At 36.8% G+C, this 19021-nt stretch overlaps 1 protein-coding gene across 8 annotated transcripts in view; it reads left to right on the forward strand.

Moving 5' to 3' along the window:
- Nucleotides 1-19021, forward strand: part of FRYL (FRY like transcription coactivator) — a 244255-nt gene that overhangs the window by 169109 nt on the left and 56125 nt on the right. For all 8 annotated transcript variants that reach the window (XM_060012585.1, XM_069540693.1, XM_060012583.1 and 5 more), the window contains 12 exons: nucleotides 1155-1246; nucleotides 3496-3668; nucleotides 5420-5580; nucleotides 6126-6236; nucleotides 7062-7216; nucleotides 7529-7628; nucleotides 8739-8907; nucleotides 12003-12262; nucleotides 12633-12773; nucleotides 15756-15924; nucleotides 17918-18002; nucleotides 18530-18642. In XM_060012585.1, coding sequence (XP_059868568.1) covers nucleotides 1155-1246; nucleotides 3496-3668; nucleotides 5420-5580; nucleotides 6126-6236; nucleotides 7062-7216; nucleotides 7529-7628; nucleotides 8739-8907; nucleotides 12003-12262; nucleotides 12633-12773; nucleotides 15756-15924; nucleotides 17918-18002; nucleotides 18530-18642 — 1729 coding nt within the window. The remainder of the gene's footprint in view (nucleotides 1-1154; nucleotides 1247-3495; nucleotides 3669-5419; nucleotides 5581-6125; nucleotides 6237-7061; nucleotides 7217-7528; nucleotides 7629-8738; nucleotides 8908-12002; nucleotides 12263-12632; nucleotides 12774-15755; nucleotides 15925-17917; nucleotides 18003-18529; nucleotides 18643-19021) is intronic.

Here is a 19021-nt window from a genome sequence, read left to right on the forward strand (position 1 = left end):
TGGAGTAGTGATAGTATCTCCATTTTGTAATTGATTAATTTTTGTTTCAGATTGATCGTGTTGGTTACAGTGCAAAATGATTTATTAGAGCGAAGTGGAATTGGAAATAAAATTAAGTAGCAATATTTGTACTTACAAATTTCAGGGCAAAAAGTCATCTTAGCAGGTGAATAGATGTGCACAGTGATGTGCCTTGAATGTATGATATATTTTGAGAGCATTAGATTCACAATCTTTCTATGGACACAAAGTGAAAACAGGTCGACTAAAACTTTGCAAAAATCCTCAAAGATGGTTAAAAAACCATTTCATTCAATATGAATTGCAGCAGACTTCATAAGAGCTAAAAGAAACAGTAAATTTAATGAATTGGTTAGCCACAAATTGGCCTGCTTTTGGAAGGTAGAAAACTGGATTGTGGACATGAAAGTGAATGACTAATTTTTAATTGCTCTGTATTATGAAAATTATATCATAAATGACATAATGAGCTATAGAAGAAAGTGCTATAGGAGATGAATTATATCTTACCATTATATGAGTTTCTGTTAGAAGCAGAATCAAGTTAAGATGTTACAGCTATTACCCTAGGCGTTAGTACTTTGGCCCTACTAAGACAAACATATTAATTCGTGCCATGATGATCAAAGAAATTTGTTTTTGTTTGTATTTTTGTGTGTCAGAATTAATTGTTAAGTGAAAAACCATGGCATGAGCAAAATCTGTGGGGTTTCTCAGTCCCCTGTGTGATATTTTCCCTGCCCTTCTGTCATATTATTTGGGAGTATCTTAGGGATTCTTTACCATCCAAAGGGAACAGTTTACTAACTGTTTCAGTTCCTCTAAAGTTGTCAGATTAGCAAATCTGACCTAAAAGTAACTGTAAAGTGTAGAATTTTATTTTCTCCCCTCATAAGTGTTACTACTGTGTAAAATGTCATTTGATTTTATTTGGCTCGTTAATTTCAAACTATCCACACATACCTTTTTGATGCAATAGCGACCAGAGTGCCCAAAATCTACCTTGCACAAGCAAAATAATGAGCCCCCAAGCTCTAAGACATTCACATTATTCTTTCCAAGTTACACCAGCAACTTTTCTGTCAACGTCCTTGAAGGATTTTTAATTAACATCTTTGTTATCTTTGGAATAGAACATGAAACGACGCAGGCGTCGAGATATTTTACGAGTACAACTGGTACGAATATTTGAACTGCTGGCAGATGCCGGTGTCATTAGTCACAGGTTAGTATTGGATTTTGATTTTTTAAACTTTTTTAAAACTAGGGACCGTAATATTTTTTTCTCTGAGGAAATACAGAAAAGCACCTTTGCAACAACAAAAAATCTGTACCACTATAAACATTATTTACCAAAGATGCATCTGGTACATTAACCCATGGCTAAAAAATGTATTCAAGTTCTACCACTGGTACATACTGCTTCAGGCAAAAATTGGGTGTAATGTTCTTATGATTTTAATATTTTGGAGGATCTAGTAATCTAGGCAAGTGGACAGTAGCCTTTTTTTTTTTCTTTTGGTGTCCGATCTAACTATGTCTTACCTTGTTCTTAAGATCTATTTCTTCTGGAGTTGTAAAAATCATATATTTAAAGGCTAAACATTTTAAGGTTTGCAAATTTATTTCAATCAACTATTAATCTATTGTGCTGAGAAAAATTATGAAATCCAAAACCATAATTCTTGTTTCCACCCTTTACAAATAAAAAACATAAAACCTGAGCTTATTGTTGACACTAAGACCATCCCCTTGAGGAAAATTCCATCAGCTTTATGTTGAGAAATAACTATTTCCTTAGGAAGGTAATGGTGTTGCCTGACCATTGAAGGAGGGAAAAAAAAGGAATCTGACCATTTCCAAAAAGGATAACTGAAAAAAGATCCTGAAGAAAAAAGTAGTAATAATCAAACAAGTGTTGTATTTATTGTTACTTTACCATTTGTCCTGATCATTTTTTCTCAGTGTGCCTAACACCTTTCATATTTAGCATTGAATGCTTTTGACAAGTGCTTTCAAAATATAGCTTTAATCAAAGAGAATTTAAACCATTGATTTACTATGATAGTAAATCAAAATAAGAAAAGAGAAACATCACTGTTTTTTTTTGTCCTCCACAAAAATAAAACAGTGGAAGTTAGCCAAAGTGAATTTGACACTGAACTTGATGCAAAAAATTAACCTAATACACATCTGAATCCTTTTTTCCTTGATTGCTTTTAATGTAATGTTAGTAACACAGTTGCATGTTTTGTTTTTGGATTTGTCTTTTTTTTTTTCTCCCCAAGAGAAGTCAATATAAAGTTATCCATTATGGACCATTATGGACTTTTTATATTCTTGCTTAAGGAAGAAAAGATGAATTTTGAATGGCAAGACAGCAGGGATCTTTAATTTGTTCACCCAGTCGATCCTATGTGCCTGATTCATAGTAGGTACTCAGAGTTTATTCTGGGCCAGGTTATAGTCTACTAAATTGGTTTCCCAGCCACTAAGAAGTCATGACCCAGAGTTTAAAAAACATTCGTTTAAGGAATAAAGGAAAAAATTTCAGAGTGAATACATTCAACATATTTTTATTGTTGTAGACTGATAGTTTTAATATGCTCTAGTACCATTGTTGCTTCTTTCTCTTATTTTCATGGCTGTAGGATATTTATAAAAAACTATTCGCAGCTATGAAAAGCATATTTAAAGTCATACATTCTAGAGGTATTTTTCAAATATAACAAGGAGAAGTTAAGCAAATTACTAAAATGCTCTGAAGTAGCTACTGGTCATGTGCTTAATAACTGATGGAATAAGACTGGAATCCAGGACTTGTGACTCTAACCAAACGATCCCTTTGCAGCCAGTAGGCTTCAGGCCCGGGACCTTGGCCTCAAAGAGAATCTTACTGTAGAGATTCTTGGGGCAACTCCCAAAGTCTAAAGAGAAGATTTGAAAACCAGCTCTCTTACTTGAATTCTCTTAAATTTTTGTATCCCCGGTAATACCTATGCCAGAATCTTGCTGAGAATAAGTACCTAATGGATATTTGATTGATTATGTTAAAGGTATAATATGAAAATGTGGGGCAACTATGCGAACATATAGAATTAGTCTTTCCTCTCTCTACCTTCTAAACTGATCCTCCCTACCCCATGTGTCTCCGTATTTCTTTATTTTAAAAAGCAATATATTTTGATGGAGAGAAAATAACATTTAGCACTCACAATAGGTGATTGAAGTTGGGTATGGAATTGAATAATGTAAATTACATTTGCAGTTCCTTGATTATGAAGCACCATGTATTTTTATATTTCAGTAAGCCAAAATCTTGTTCATTCAATTTTTTTATAAGTTGCACAGTGCTACGACTATGCAAATTTTAATATATATTATTCTGATTTTGATTATTAGGAATTTATTTTGACTTAAATTATAATTTAAAATCACATTTTCTTTACCATGTATTTCCTTTAATATTTTCAGTGCAAGCGGTGGCCTTGATAGTGAAACACATTTCCTCAACAACACTTTATTGGAATATGTAGATTTAACTAGACAACTCCTGGAAGCAGAAAATGAAAAAGACTCTGACACCCTGAAGGATATACGATGCCATTTTAGTGCCTTAGTGGCGAATATCATTCAGAATGTTCCAGGTACGATTTTTTAGCTCCTCAAACCACTACTGAATATTAAGAGACCATCGTATTATTTTCTCCCACTGAGGTTTTGTAATCTATGTTGACGAGCAACTTGTGAACATATGAAAAATATGTCAGGGTAACACGGATAGCAAGAATTTGTTTTACCTTTGAATTAGTATCAATGACTAGAAATCAAAAAGCAACCCATAGGTTTTCAACGACAGTCAAGACACTAACAAAAATCTGAAGAAATCAGTAGAATAAACTCTTTGGACAGACTTGTTCCAGACACAATGAGCGAAGAGCATAATGCTCCAAGTGGTATTTGAGAACAGAATTAACAAGATACATTTGACTAATGGGAGAAGGGGATAGGCACAGAAGTAGAGTATAATAAGGATACAGTGTGACTCATGATTTGTTTAACAGATGTGTGCCTATTATTGAACACATACTACGTGCCAGGTACTGGTTGAGGCAGCAGGAAGATTACTATATGCAATTGCATTTTAAAAAGTCATAAATACTTTACAAGTGTAAAAATGTGGTTATAGCTTTTGATATAAGATGTAAATACAAATGTTTCTTTTTCTTTCTATGAAAGAATTAAAGTTACTTTGTTACCTTAAAAAGTATATGCAAATAGTTGACTTTTAAAGTAAAATAATGGTTGTATTTTATAGGAAGGTCCTGTAAGCACTTCTTTAGATACATTAATTTCAAGTGCAGAAAACCTATTTTGAACTTTAGGGGCAAATGATGCTATATAGAGGAAAAGAGCCTTTTTTTCCTCTAAATTTTCTGATCTGAATTCAGCTCACTGATGTAAAGATGTAATTTAGTCCATTACTCAACACTTGTCTGCAACTTCCACATTGGTTCATTACGGTACTATTGAGTTTCTTCAACAAGAACTGATGCAGAGAACTTGTAGAATAGATTTTTTTTTTTTTTTTTTTTTTTTTTTTTTTGCGGTACGCGGGCCTCTCACCGCTGTGGCCTCTCCCGTTGCAGACCACAGGCTCTGATGCGCAGGCTCAGCGGCCATGGCTCACGGGCCCAGCCGCTCCGCGGCACCTGGGATCTTCCCAGACTGGGGCACGAACCCGCGTCCCCTGCATCGGCAGGCGGACTCTCAACCACTGCGCCACCAGGGAAGCCCTAGAATAGATTTTTAAAGTGGAAAGAATCCTTGGAAATCATCTAAACCAGCAGCAAAGGGCAGCAGAATGGGTTTGGACTCCAGGCCTCACACTTTACTACAAGTAGATCAGCTCCCCTGTTGTCAGTTATGTATATCAAGATTCCATGTAATGATCCTTTTATAGCTGAAAAGAGCTTATATGGTCCAAAGCCCTCTCTTACCAATGAACCAAGATCCAGAAGTATGTTATGTTAATGTTTCGGCAAGGTTACCATGTAGCCAGCAACAGCCCACGGAGAAGCAGTGTCCCGACTCTCAGCTCTGTGCCAGCCTTCAGGCAAGCATTGTGACTGCCGTGAAATTCTGCTTGCCAAGATGCCGTATTTCATATAACGCTGCATCTCACATAACACTGCACTACATGATGACATGCACTGCAACTTTGTTCCTGTTATTTGCATATATATAAATAATTTCTGTTACTCTGGAGGTTTGCGGTAGGTTAAAATGAAAGCTTTTGCTTTCTTTTTTTATAATGTATATTCAGTAACGGAGTTGACATGCGTATTAAGGAAAAAAGAAATGGAAATAATTTTTTCTACCTATTTTTTATTTACAGTACACCAGAGAAGAAGTATTTTTCCTCAACAGAGCCTTCGTCACAGTCTGTTTATGCTGTTCAGTCACTGGGCAGGTCCTTTTAGCATCATGTTTACGCCCTTGGACAGATACAGTGATAGAAATATGCAAATTAACAGACATCAGTACTGTGCACTAAAGGTATTTACCTAGAAATCTGATTTCTTTTTTCTTATGTTAAGAGTGGAGTTAAATTTTTTTGTCTCTCAGTGCCTGGTGTTATAAAACAGATAGGGATTTCTTCAGAGTACCTGAGAGAATATACATTTGCCTGCTGTATTCAAACATTTATACTGTAGGTTTATTTAAATGTACAAAATACAATGCAGAAAAGTTCCAGAATCTACCAAAATTGGGAGCCATTCTCTTAAAGAACTGAGGATTGCCTCAAAGGAATAACTATTTTTTTCCTACTTGAGTACTTACTCTTGGTCTTTTTTTTTTTTCCTCTTCTCCTCAAATACTGTTCAAACTCCATGTCTTATCTGGTATCACGATATTTTCATACTACTCATAGTAAATTTCTTCATTTCAAAAGTTACTATTTTGCTTTTCTTTATAAAGAAAAAAATTAACGATATTGTGGCTACATAAGCATGAGTAAAATATCCTGCCTCTTCTCATTAAGCAACCAACATTTAACCTCTTAAATGTTTTAAATGTAATTCTAATATTATTGTTTGAAGGCTATGTCTGCTGTACTATGTTGTGGCCCTGTTGCAGATAATGTAGGACTTTCATCAGATGGATATTTGTACAAATGGTTGGATAACATTTTGGACTCTCTGGACAAAAAGGTACTTATGACAGTTCCCTTAAAATTCTATAATCAATTGTCATTGCAGTATTTAGAGTTATTGTATGGCCCACTGAACATATCTTTTTAACATAAGCTAGGTTAGAATTACAGGCAAAAAAATATATTATGTAAAATTAAATAGGATACCATAAACTACGAGATTTGTAATTCTTATTTAGTACTCATTTGAATAATTTTAATTTCCCTTTTATATTATAGGATTAATACAGTAGTGTGTGTATATATATCACAATAGAGTTCTGAGTCAATAAAAGAATATTAATTGTGGAATACATTGAGCTCCATGGAAAAATACGTTGTTTGCTATGTTTAGTTGAATTTTTTTTGACCACTCTCCAATTAATCATTCTTTCTTGACTTCCTTACTCTCATTCTGTACACACACAGACTTCACAGTTTAAAATAGGACTTAACATTTTTTCCCCTCAGAATAATTTTTCTACTGGGTTATCAAAAAACAAGAATAAAGCTTGATAAAAATAACTGGAGAGGTTAATAAATCACTCTCCTGAAAGCACTTAATCACTGTTCATATTCATCAACCACCTCCGGGGCTCTGCTGGAGAAGAGAATTGTACTTCTAAGAGTCTTATATAAAAAGCAGGAGACCAAGCATAATTTTTCCACGTTGGTTTTTTCTGCTGGCTGAATAAAATGAGAAAGAGTTGAACAAAAGGAGGCTTGAGTTTCGTGATTCAATACAGTGACTATATGCACTATATTATTTTAATTAAAATATAGAGGAGTAGATGAATAATATATCCCTTTCTCTGTTCTGGGCAATTTTGTGACCTTTACTTAGGTTCATCAGTTGGGCTGTGAAGCAGTTACATTACTGCTGGAGCTGAACCCGGATCAGAGCAACCTGATGTACTGGGCTGTGGATCGCTGTTACACTGGTTCCAAGAGAGTGGCAGCTGGCTGCTTTAAAGCCATAGCTAATGTATTCCAGAACAGGTACTCTAGATACTACTGTCTTTCATATTTTATTTAGCTTTCCTTAAAAAAGAAAACCTGTCCTTTTGAACTCAGAAATAATAATGAACCAGTACTTTCTTTCCTTAAGTGCTAACAAAATTTAACCAAATACAGATAATGATCCCCATGCATCTGTTGTACCTAATTGCCTTAAAAACAAAAACAAAAACACGCAGTCATCTCATAGGCTTAGCAGCTGCATGCCTGTAGCCTTCCCTTTATATCATGTTTATTAACTGGTGTGAAAGCCTCTAAACGTTATTTTACCTAACGTGTACAATGTGTCCCTAGGGATTATCAGTGTGACACGGTGATGCTCCTCAATCTGATACTGTTTAAAGCCGCTGATTCTTCTCGAAGTATCTATGAAGTTGCTATGCAACTTTTACAGGTTTGTAAACAAACGTTAATTAAAATATGTTTTTGCTCGGGATTTAATGAAGCATAATAATCTGTTCTTGCCTTGAAAGTATGCTAACATTCAGCTCTATTTTTAATAGTGGGGTATGGTGTTAATTCCTGATTACCATTAGAAATAGAAGAGTAAAATAATATGGGTCATTTAAGTCTATAAATCATGCAAACTACTCAGAAGTGTCCTGTAGGGGATTATGTATGATACCCTTCCCCTTCCCGCAGCCCCCCTTCCGCTCACCTGTGTGTGCCTCTGTGTGTGTGTGTGTGTTGTGTGTGTGTGTGTGTGTGAGTACTTATAAAAACTGAGTGGTTAAGGCCTATGTGTGCATTTAACTATTTCTGTTCAGGTAAGAATAATGCGAATCAAATTTTTTTTTTGAAAATCAAGTGAAAAGTAATTAGCTCTTTTATAATAACCTTTTATAATATTTCTTTATTAGACTGAGGAAAATAACCTAGAAAGTTAACTTATCAAGTGTGGATATATGATTATATCCATTGATAATGGGGTGTGGTTCTTCACTCTTAACCAAGGGTTAAGAATGGGATTCAGGGAGATGCACATTTTTCCAAAGGGTTTGAAGTGGTATTGAGGTTGGTAGGGACCATCTTAGGAATTATACCCTAATGTTTTTATTAATTAAGAAGAAAGTTGAGTAGTGTAGCTCTTTGTATAGTGTAATGTCAAAAGAATTTTTAGCTTACATTCCATATTTAATCTGTTATTAAACAAGATAGGTTTGAAGAATTTTTTTTCAAGTATACATGTTTTTATACAGTCATAGTTTTGAATTGGAAAAGTGGTAAATCTTCTTTAAGTAATTGTATATTAAGTTGCTGAAGTTATTTTCAAACTATGCTACTGGCATTCAACAAAGGGAATGTAAAGGCTTGTAAAGAGTTACAGATCTTTTGCAAACGTTTCTTGGAATTAGAAATTAGCACCTGAAAAACTTTACAACATATATAACTATATAACTTTTAAACTGGAATATTGCTTGGGAGAAGATTTTATATTTTTCATTATAGCTGAAATTTAGAGGACCCATAAAATCTTAAATCAATGGAGTGTACATTCTTGTAGATCCTGGAACCGAAGATGTTTCGCTATGCTCACAAATTGGAGGTTCAGAGAACAGATGGAGTACTCAGCCAGCTGTCTCCTCTGCCGCATCTGTATTCTGTTTCATATTATCAGTTGTCCGAAGAACTAGCAAGGGCATATCCTGAGCTAACTCTCGCCATATTCTCAGGTATGATCATTGAACTGGTTAATAGTTTTTCTTTAGCAACCATTTTGAGAAAAACTACTTTTAGGAAATTTAAATATATGAAATTTGAGGTTGAATCAAAACCAAACGTGTCTTTATATAAGATAATCTTTTTTCTTTCGTATGAACTCTTAACACTTACCTACCATGATATTGAGATTGCTTATTAAAAATCTCTGCAGGGATTCTAACTTTGGCCTCCATTCTCCACCTCAACCCAGCTTTAAAAAAAGAAAGGTAGAAGGGGGCTTCACAGGCAATTGAAGAGTATTTCTTTAGTAGACATAGAACTTCCTGAATCTTCTGGTATGCAGTTTATCTTGTGTATTGGTCTGTGTTTAATAATAAAAATAGACAGGGATAGAGATACAAGTTTCTTTCTATAAGTAAAAGCTCTAATCTTAGGGAAAGGTCCTGCACTGCCTTAAGCAAAACTATTGCTAGGAACACACATTGCATTCTGGTCCAGTTTCCTTTCCTTGTGGGCCAACAGATATTCTTGGCAGGAGTTTTGAAAACATCAGGGCTGTGTCAGGCAAGATGTCCTGTATATCTGGGCCTCCCAGGATTTAGATTTAAGATAATTTGGGGGTTCATCCAGCTTAACCTCTGTCCAGTGAGCACACTATTGCAGATGCCCCCATAGTGCTTTATCCTTTAACTGAAAAGTTTTAATTATAATATTTACAAAAGACACTCAGCTAGTTTTTCTGCTCTTCATCTGCAACAAGATCTTGTTCTAATCCAAGTACTAGAAATGCACCAAAATTGGCGTGCAGGGAATAACAGAGTTCTTAAGTGGATCCTTTCCTTCATTTGGGCTCAAGGCATAGAAGCCTTGGCCTTCTTTGCACATCTTTCCACAGTACCTATTTTAGTGGTGGAGATAGTTTGATTCCCATCCCTAACTGACCTGAGTGGGGAAAAAACAACTTCAGTTCTCCTAACATTCAGTTTTTAAAGCAGCTCACGTGTTTGGTTTGCACTGATAAATGGCAGCAGTCAAGCCCCTTCCTTTTTCCCAGCTCCCACAGTCCTGATGGCCCTTTCAAGATGGACATGGATGGTCATCAACGCAAAGTAGTAACCACCGTCAACACTAATTTTGCTGCTGCTGGGCTTCTTCTGGAGGCTCCAGCACAGAAAACAGAGGAGTCCTCTGGGTCTCAGAGTTCATGAAATTGGTCAGGATGGCAGTGGGTGTTGCCATGGCCCCGGCTGCTCTATGCACTTACAACCCCCTGGCCAGGATCTCTTCATGCAGCTACTTTCAGAGCTCCAGGTCTAATATTTCATACTCATGGCAATAACATTGACCCATTAACAGAAGGGCTTCTTGTAAAAAGTTAGAATTGAGCATAAATATGTGCAAGGCACTGGACTGAGCAGTTCACTGGTACTATGTTGAATGTGCACAGTAACTCCATGATGCAGCTGCTTTTGTTACCTTCTTATAGAATAATCAATTGAGGATCAGAGGTTGACAGGTTGGCCCTAGGTCAACCTGTAGGTATGTGGCAGAGCTGGGATTCAAACCCAGGTGTGTGTGATTCCAGAGCCAAGTTCCAAATCACTATGCTTCCATATTTATTCCTTCTGATGAGTAAATAGGTATAAGACCTAGTGGGCAAAACGGGACTTGAGGAGAAAGAAGGTTTGTACTTAAAGTGATTTATGGAAATTAAATAGCATATAAAAACTCACAGGCTTTGGAATCAACCTTGTATTTGAATCCTCTGCCACTTGATCATTGACCTTGGGCAAGTTACTTGGACTGTCCACCACACAGGTTTGTCATGAGCATTAAATGAGATGAATGTTAAAGCAATAAGCACATCGTAGGCGTCTCCCCTAGATAAAACCGAAATATGTGAGATTTTTCATGGGTCACTTTAAATTAATCCATGTATAAAGATTGTCTTTTATAATTACATTTATTTATTTATTTGGTAAAAAGCATACATAGTAAAATTTACCATATTAATCATTTTAACTGTACAGTTCAGTAGTGTTAAATATATTTACATTGTTATGAAACAGATCTCCAGAAATTTTTCATCCTGCAGAACTGAAACTTTATACCTAGTAAACAGTAACCACCCTTTTCCTGAACTTCCCCCAGCTCCTGGTAACCACCATTCTGCTTTCTATTTCTGTGAATTTGACTATGTTAGATACATCACATAAGTAGAATCACACAGCATTTGTGGCTTTATGACTAGCTTATTTTACTTAGCATAATGTCCTCAAGCATTCGTCCATATTGTACCACATAACAGGATTTCTTTCCTTTTTAAAGCTGCAGAGTGTTCTATTATATGTATATACCACATTTTGTTTATCCATTTATCAATGGACATTTGGAGTGCTTCCACTTCTTGGCCACTGTAAATAGTGCTGCTATGAACGTGGTTGTGCAAATATCTCTTCAAGACCCTGCTTGCAATTCTTTTGGATACATACTCAGAAATGGAATTACTAGCTCACATGATAGTTCTGTTTTTAATTTTTTGAGGAGCTCTTATGCTGTTTTCATAGCAGTTGCACCATTTTACAGTCTCACCAATAGTGTGCAGACATTTGTTTTTCTTAACCGCCAGAGATATTTTATATAAAAGCTAAGTGTGTGGGCTTCCCTGGTGGCGCAGTGGTTGAGAGTCCGCCTGCCGATGCAGGGGACACGGGTTCGTGCCCTGGTCCGGGAGGATCCCACATGCCGCGGAGCGGCTGGGCCCGTGAGCCATGACTGCTGAGCCTGCGCGTCTGGAGCCTGTGCTCCGCAACGGGAGAGGCCACAACAGTGAGAGGCCCGCGTACCGCAAAAAAAAAAAAAAAAAAAAAAAAGCTAAGTGTGTGATATATGTTAGCGGCTATCTTTTCTTTATGATGTCATCAATGGCAAGTTCATTAAAAGGAGAAACAGTGCTCATAATTCTTAAATGTAATGAATAAAATCTGGCTTGCTGTTTTTTAAGAATTAAAAAGTTAAATTTAAAAATTAAATTTAAATTCATTATAAGTCAAAGGAAACCACAATTACATCAGTCGTTCCCTCTTTGACTTGTTCTTAATTACAGAGATAAGCCAGAGAATTCAGACAGCTCACCCTTCTGGGAGGCAAGTAATGCTGCACTACCTGTTACCGTGGATGAACAACATCGAGTTGGTGGATTTAAAACCGTTGCCCACAGCAAGGCGACATGATGAAGATGAAGATGATTCCTTAAAAGACCGAGAACTTATGGTGACCAGCCGGCGCTGGTTACGAGGAGAAGGCTGGGGATCCCCACAAGCCACTGCCATGGTTTTGAATAATCTGATGTACATGACAGCAAAGGTAACGTGGTTTTTGTATTTGCAGTTGCTGGACAGAATTACCAAGTTAGGAGTAAACAGGTTAGAAACAGACAAAGAGATTAGATAATCCTGTGGTAACCAAACAAGTATGTGTTATCAGTAAGTTCCTTTCTTTAAAAAACTTCTCATTAGATATAAAATGTCTTCTTTTTGGTTGGGGGGAGCTAAAATCATATGTGCTTAATGATACTTGGGTTCAGATTTGTTGAAAGAAATGATGGTTCCTCTAAAGTGTGGAAAAGATTAAAGCTGTCTGTCAAAGCGTTATTTTCTATTATTTCATGACATGGCAAGTTTGATATTGAAAAGACAGCCGTTACTAAAGTGTGTGCTGTGTTTTCTGCCTCTAGTATGGTGATGAGCTGGCCTGGTCGGAGGTGGAGAATGTGTGGACCACACTCGCAGATGGCTGGCCAAAAAACCTGAAAATAATTTTGCACTTTTTGATCAGCATTTGTGGAGTGAATAGTGAACCAAGCCTCTTGCCTTACGTATGTGTTCAAGTTCATTTACTTTTTATTTATTTTTTTAATATATATATTTACCCAGTGTCTTGTGATGTCAGAGTCTGGGCAGCAGTAGACCAGCAGAGGCAAAGCAGGGGCCAAGATGAGGCAAATCAGGAAATAGCACATGGATTTATCCATTGATTCATTTAACAGGTATCATCTGGCTTTACTACAGGCTAGGTGTTCTTCTAGGTTCTGATGGATGCTACAGATTTTATTCTTTGAACCTATACCTAATTTATTTAATGAATAAATCAGTAGTAAAGTACAGTCATGGTAAGGGCTACAAAGGAAAATTGCAGAGTCCTGAGAGTGGATAACTTTGGAATCACCACCGTCTGGGAGGATTAGAGATGATACTGGAGAGAAAGTGATATGGAAGTGGAGAGATGTTAGTAGTTTTTCCTATCAGGAGCTGGCATTGGGATATTGGAGCAGGATGGGAAGTGAGAGCTCAGTGCTTATGGAATCGTGCCGTAAGGCTTCTAGAAGCAAGGAAAAGCATGATAAGAGATATACAGTGAAGAATATGTCTTTGCCTTCTAGAGGGAAAGCAATACTTAAATCTGCTCAGGTTAAGAGAACAGCGTGAAGCTATCAAACATGAAGGTTAAACTGAATATACACACATGCACGCAAACACACACGTGTATATGTAGATATAGCTATCAGTGACATGGTAGCATCTCCTTAAAGTATGTCCACAGAAGACTAGCTCTGCAGAATGTTGCTCTGAAAGTTCTTATGGATCCTACTTTAAACGAACCAGTTAACTTGAATCCTGAAAGCACTGTTCTGAAGGCATGTCACAAGATTAACCTTCAGTGAGAAGCACTTAGAGAAAGGTGGGTGTTTGGTTCCAAACAACACCGTCACACATTACCTCTTGACCTCACGTCCTAATACTCTCCCTCAGGCCCCCTGCCCTTGAGCCACGCTGACTCCACTCGCTGTCCTGCTTTCACACCAGGCATCCCGCCCGGGGGCCTTGGTACTTACTTTCCTCTCTCTCCCAGACAGCCACATTGCTCACTGCTGCACCTCCTTCAGGCGTTTCCTCAAATGTCAGTTCTCACTTGATACTTTTGCTGGTCATCTTGTCTAAAACTGCAAATGCCCTGCCCCCCACCCGTACGCTCTTCTTTTCCTTTCCCTGTTTCATTGATTTTCCTAGCACTTATCATCAAACTTGTTATATATTTTACCTCTTTGGCTCATAACTTTTGCCTCAATCAGTCCAGTGGATTGTCAGCTCCTTAAGAGCAGGAATTTTGGTCTGCTTAGTTCATTGCCTTCTTGCCAGAGCCCGGACTAGTGCCTGACACATAGAATCTTCCCCTTAATCAGACGAATGAATGAGTGAGTCGGGGTTGGCACTAGAAACAGGCATGAAGCTATAATTCTAAGAAGCCAAGATGAAGTTCAGGGCATAGCCATTTGCCAGAAATTTTAAAAGAGCTACTTTTAATGACAATAATAATAATTTCTTAATTGTCATTTCTTAAGCACTACTTAGAGGCCAGGCACGGTGTAAGCACTTCATCTCCATTACTTAATTTCCGGAAGAAATCTATGGCCTTGCTAAGATTACTGCAGTTTTACAGATGAATAAAATATGGTAGAAAGAAGAGTAATTTCCTCAAAGCCGCACAGCCATTTAGCTCTGTCTTCATGGAGCTGGAATTCCAACCCCGAGCTTTTGGTGAAAAGTCAGTGAAAGCTTCTTGGACAGGCAGTGAAGCTGGAGCGGGGATGGGGCTTGAAGACCTGACAGGATTAGAGTCAGGAGTGTCAACTCAGATGACCTGGGTCAGAGCAAAGGCACAGAGGAAGAAACGTACTTGACGTTTCCTGGGTCAGAGGAGACTGGACTTGGGAACAGAGAATTAGCAAATAGTTAGAACAGCTCGGAGAGCTCAAGAGCTGTGTGGAGGACGGTCAGTTATCGTTAGGGAGCTGTTATCAGATTTTTGGTATGATGTGATAAAGCATGTTGTAAGATTTGTCTGGGGGTCATCTAATAAGACAGAGCTTCTCACGTGTCTGTATGCACGTGAGTCGTCTGGGGATCTTGTTCTGGTTCTGAGTCTGGAGGTGAGGGTGAGGCCTGAGATTCTGTATTTCTAGCAAGCTCAGATGACGCTGCATCTTCTGCGAGGGCCTCATTTTGAGTAGTAAGGATTAAAGTAGAGAAAAAAGAGAGATCGCTTACTAACCGATCAGCCCATTTCAATAATACATATTACTAAAATATACCTATAAAGCATACTACTGAAAAGTTTTTTTCAATTATTTAACTCGTACTGTGTACTAGGGCTTTTTAAAGTGCTTTATAAATTTTAATTTACTTAATCCTAACAACCCTGTGAAGTAGGTGACATTGTCCCTAATTGCAGAAGAGAAAACTGAGGGGAACTTTCCAGATCGCCTAGCTAGTAAAAGTTACATCTGCACTCCAATCCAGACTGTGTCGTTGGAGTTCTAGATTCTCACTCTTATTCAACACTCTATACTGCTGGTTGAATATAGAGAACGGGGAAGGCAGAATAAATGATGAATCCTGGGTTTGAAGGCTGGCTGAATAAAAATATGAGGAAAATCTTAGGATGATATTAATTGAAAGTTTCCATTGAAAGAGAAACTGATTTAAAGAAAGGCAAGTTATCTTTTGCTTTTCTAAGAAAACCCCAGAAAGGTAAAGGAAGTAGATAACTTTATGGACACCATTAAACAATACATTTAGGTCATCCTAATTAGATATAATGTTGAGGGTTAGAGGGAAGATAGAACAGTACTTATAAAGCCGATTAATATCTGATTGCTAATCAGTGTCTATTCAAATTAAGATTGTGCTTATTCATCTACCACTTAAAGTTGAACTTACTCTGATAAAATTTGTCTCAACACAAGTTTGTGAGATAAAAATTGTGCTTTTTCTTTTCCAAACAATTTCTTTTGTGACAGGTGAAGAAAGTTATTGTATATTTAGGTAGAGACAAAACAATGCAGTTGCTAGAAGAACTGGTGAGTGAACTACAGCTGACCGACCCTGTCAGTTCAGGCGTCACTCACATGGATAATCCCCCATATTACCGCATCACTTCCAGCTATAAAATCCCTTCTGTCACCTCAGGTGAGACGTCATTTAAAACTGACTACTTTGTATAAAAAGAGAAGCTTTCCATAACTGTTCATTTTAGCAAGCGTTTGCTTTAAATATCATCATAAAGAAAACAAGCAAACATGAATCATATATCTAATTAACCGGACAAAACTTTGTAAATCCTCATATGAGTAAACAAGTTTGACAGTGTAAGGATTCGTAATGTGATAAAGGGAAACATACTTACATACTTATTTAGAACTGGAATATACATTTATATATCTCTATACAACAAATGCTTTTTTAAAATGACTATAATTAGTATGTAAATATAGAAAATGCTCACTTATTGAAAATTACTGTGTAATTTCATATTATAACTATTTGGGCATATATTATACATAGTATCCAATCACATGAGGTATATACTTTTAGGTATACCCATATACTTATAGTTATTGTAATATTTCGAGTTGAAGAAACTACATTGCTGTGGGAATAACTTTCATTGAAAATATAATATCTGGGCTATTGTAGGTTAAATTTCTATGAATTTCTTTGCCATTCAGTTTATATTAAATGTTTTTGTGATGTTAATAACATTGTATAATTAGAAATCTCTCATACTATATAATTTATTTTTGTCATCTATTTCCATCTTTTTGTTATACTTTCCAAGAGGTTTCTAATAATGCTTCTATTGAATTTTTCATATCTGCTAGAATGTTTTTAATTCCAAAGAGAGGTTTTTTTAATTAGAATATTCTTAGGAGCATCCTATTCATGTTTCATGGTTGGACTGTCTTCTGTATATTTGATAAAATTTTCTACCAGTGAAAGTTCCTATTTTCTTTATATTGCTGTGTTTTTGTTTTGGTTTGTCTTAGTAAAAGCTTTCCTCAAAAGCCTACCAATTCTGGATCTGTCTTTTCATAAACAGTTCACTTAACAGGCATATTAAAAAGTTGATTGGGTGTTCTGTAGGTATATGTGGAACTTATTTTGTCCTTTGTTGTATGATGATTTCGTCGATAGAAGTATACATAGGTCTTTTCTCTTGCAGTAATCAGATTCCCCAGAGAAAACTCTTCTAGTCCACTGCCTAGAGTAGAAGGTGTAGGGGTGTGTGTGTGTGTGTGTACCAATACATATAGTCCATACATACACACACTTGCACAGTCTTCAAGCCTTCTGGTAGCCCAGTGGTGTAAGAAGGTTGCCGGGGGATCCAATGGCAAATTTATGTATGTATGTATGTATGTTTTCACTTAGTCTTCGTATCCTCAGTAAAATACTTCCTCCTTCACCTGTATGTGGTGTGCCCTAGTCCAGAAATCCTCTGATTTACTCACATCAGAAGAGACTTCTGGAAGTGAGGAGAGAGAGCTACCCAGTTACAGGAGGCAGAGGGGTAGATCTTGGGAAGCAGCTACTTATGAAAGAGATTTTCAACCATTCTTGCCTTTTTTTTTTTTGCGGTACGCGGGCCTCTCACTGTTGTGCCCTGTCCCGTTGCGGAGCACAGGCTCCAGATGCGCAGGCTGAGAGGCCATGGCTCACGGGCCCAGCCACTCCGCGGCATGTGGGATCTTCCCAGACCGGGGCATGAACCCATGTCCCCTGCATCGGCAGGCGGACTCTCAACCACTGCACCACCAGGGGAGCCCCATTCTTGCCTTTTTTAGCACCTCCTTCAACCCCTACTTCCAGAGGTACTTGAAGCCACTAATTCCTGACCTTTTGGAGGTTCAGCAGTATAGATACGGAAGCTTCTTGTTTCCTCCACTAACAGCTCTGGATTCAGCCTTCTTAACACTTGATTACTTCCTGTCCATTTGTTTTCCAGTATCCATAATTTTGTTGCTGTGTCTCCTTACCCTCTTGGTCGTTAAGAGTACATTCCTTTTTAAAAATCACCTTCTCATTTTAGTGGAGTTTTGACATCTATAATTTGAAATCTTTTGTTCTTATTGAGCTATCCTAGGTTTTAAATTCATAGATACTGTTTTGTCTATGATTACAGGAACTACTTCTAGTAGCAATACAATGGTAGCTCCCATGGACGGCAATCCCGATAATAAGCCCATAAAAGAGAATATTGAAGAGAGGTAAGTACTTCTCTGTTCTTCATTAGCCTGTCAGTTTGACGTATGCAGATTATCATCAGCATAAATGATAATTTCTGCATTGGAATGTATATTTCATTGTGTTAAAATTATAGTGAGGAAATATATTTCCATATTGGAAATTTTCCTCATTGACTATTTTAACATTAAAGATGCTGGCATGCTAGATTTTTTAATATGCACTAATGGATGAATAGGTAGAGTATGGTCAGTCACTTTTTGTGTGGCTACATTTTTAAACTTTTCTAAATGGATATTTACTCTGCCTGTTTTATATGGAATAGGTTTCATCAGCACATTATTATCACAACAATTTAAGAAAAATCTTCAGGTAGAAATAATTGACTTCAAAGCTTAAGCTTTTGAATTGTAATGTGGAAATTAATATATATCATAATAAACTTTAGTATTTTGTGTACTGTGTTCTTTTTTAAGCAAAGAAAGTGAAACATAAAGTACAAATACCACTTTACCATGAACTGTGACTAACTCAGTGATCATTCCCATAGCTATGTGCACCTAGACATCTACAGTGGACTAAACAGTCATTTAAATCGTCAACATCACAGACTAGAATCTCGATACAGTAGCAGCTCTGGAGGATCTTATGAAGAAGAAAAAAGTAATACATTCCAAATGTTTTTTTTTTTAATAACTGCGATGGCAAGGTGTATTATCATTATATTAATGTTAATAAATATATTCTTCCCAGAAGTTGTTTTTAAGAAGGGTATTTAACTGCCACTAGTGGTGTTCCAACATAATCTGAAATGTCTTGATTTTAAGAAGCAACGTAAGTGGGGGAAATATGTTTCAAAAGCACAGGTTCCCTGTAGATAAATCAAAAGGAACATAAGAATTCGTTCTCAAGAAGCATCATAGAACAGACATTGACCAACAGGCTGCTTTTTTGAACAGATTTGAACTTTCGTGGGATTCACGTTTTACTAAAACGTTCTCCCTTGCAATTGCAAAATGAATAATGTGTCCGAGTCTCCTTA

Source organism: Delphinus delphis, chromosome 5 (assembly GCF_949987515.2).
Source record: "Delphinus delphis chromosome 5, mDelDel1.2, whole genome shotgun sequence".
Classification (NCBI taxonomy): Eukaryota; Metazoa; Chordata; class Mammalia; order Artiodactyla; family Delphinidae; genus Delphinus; species Delphinus delphis.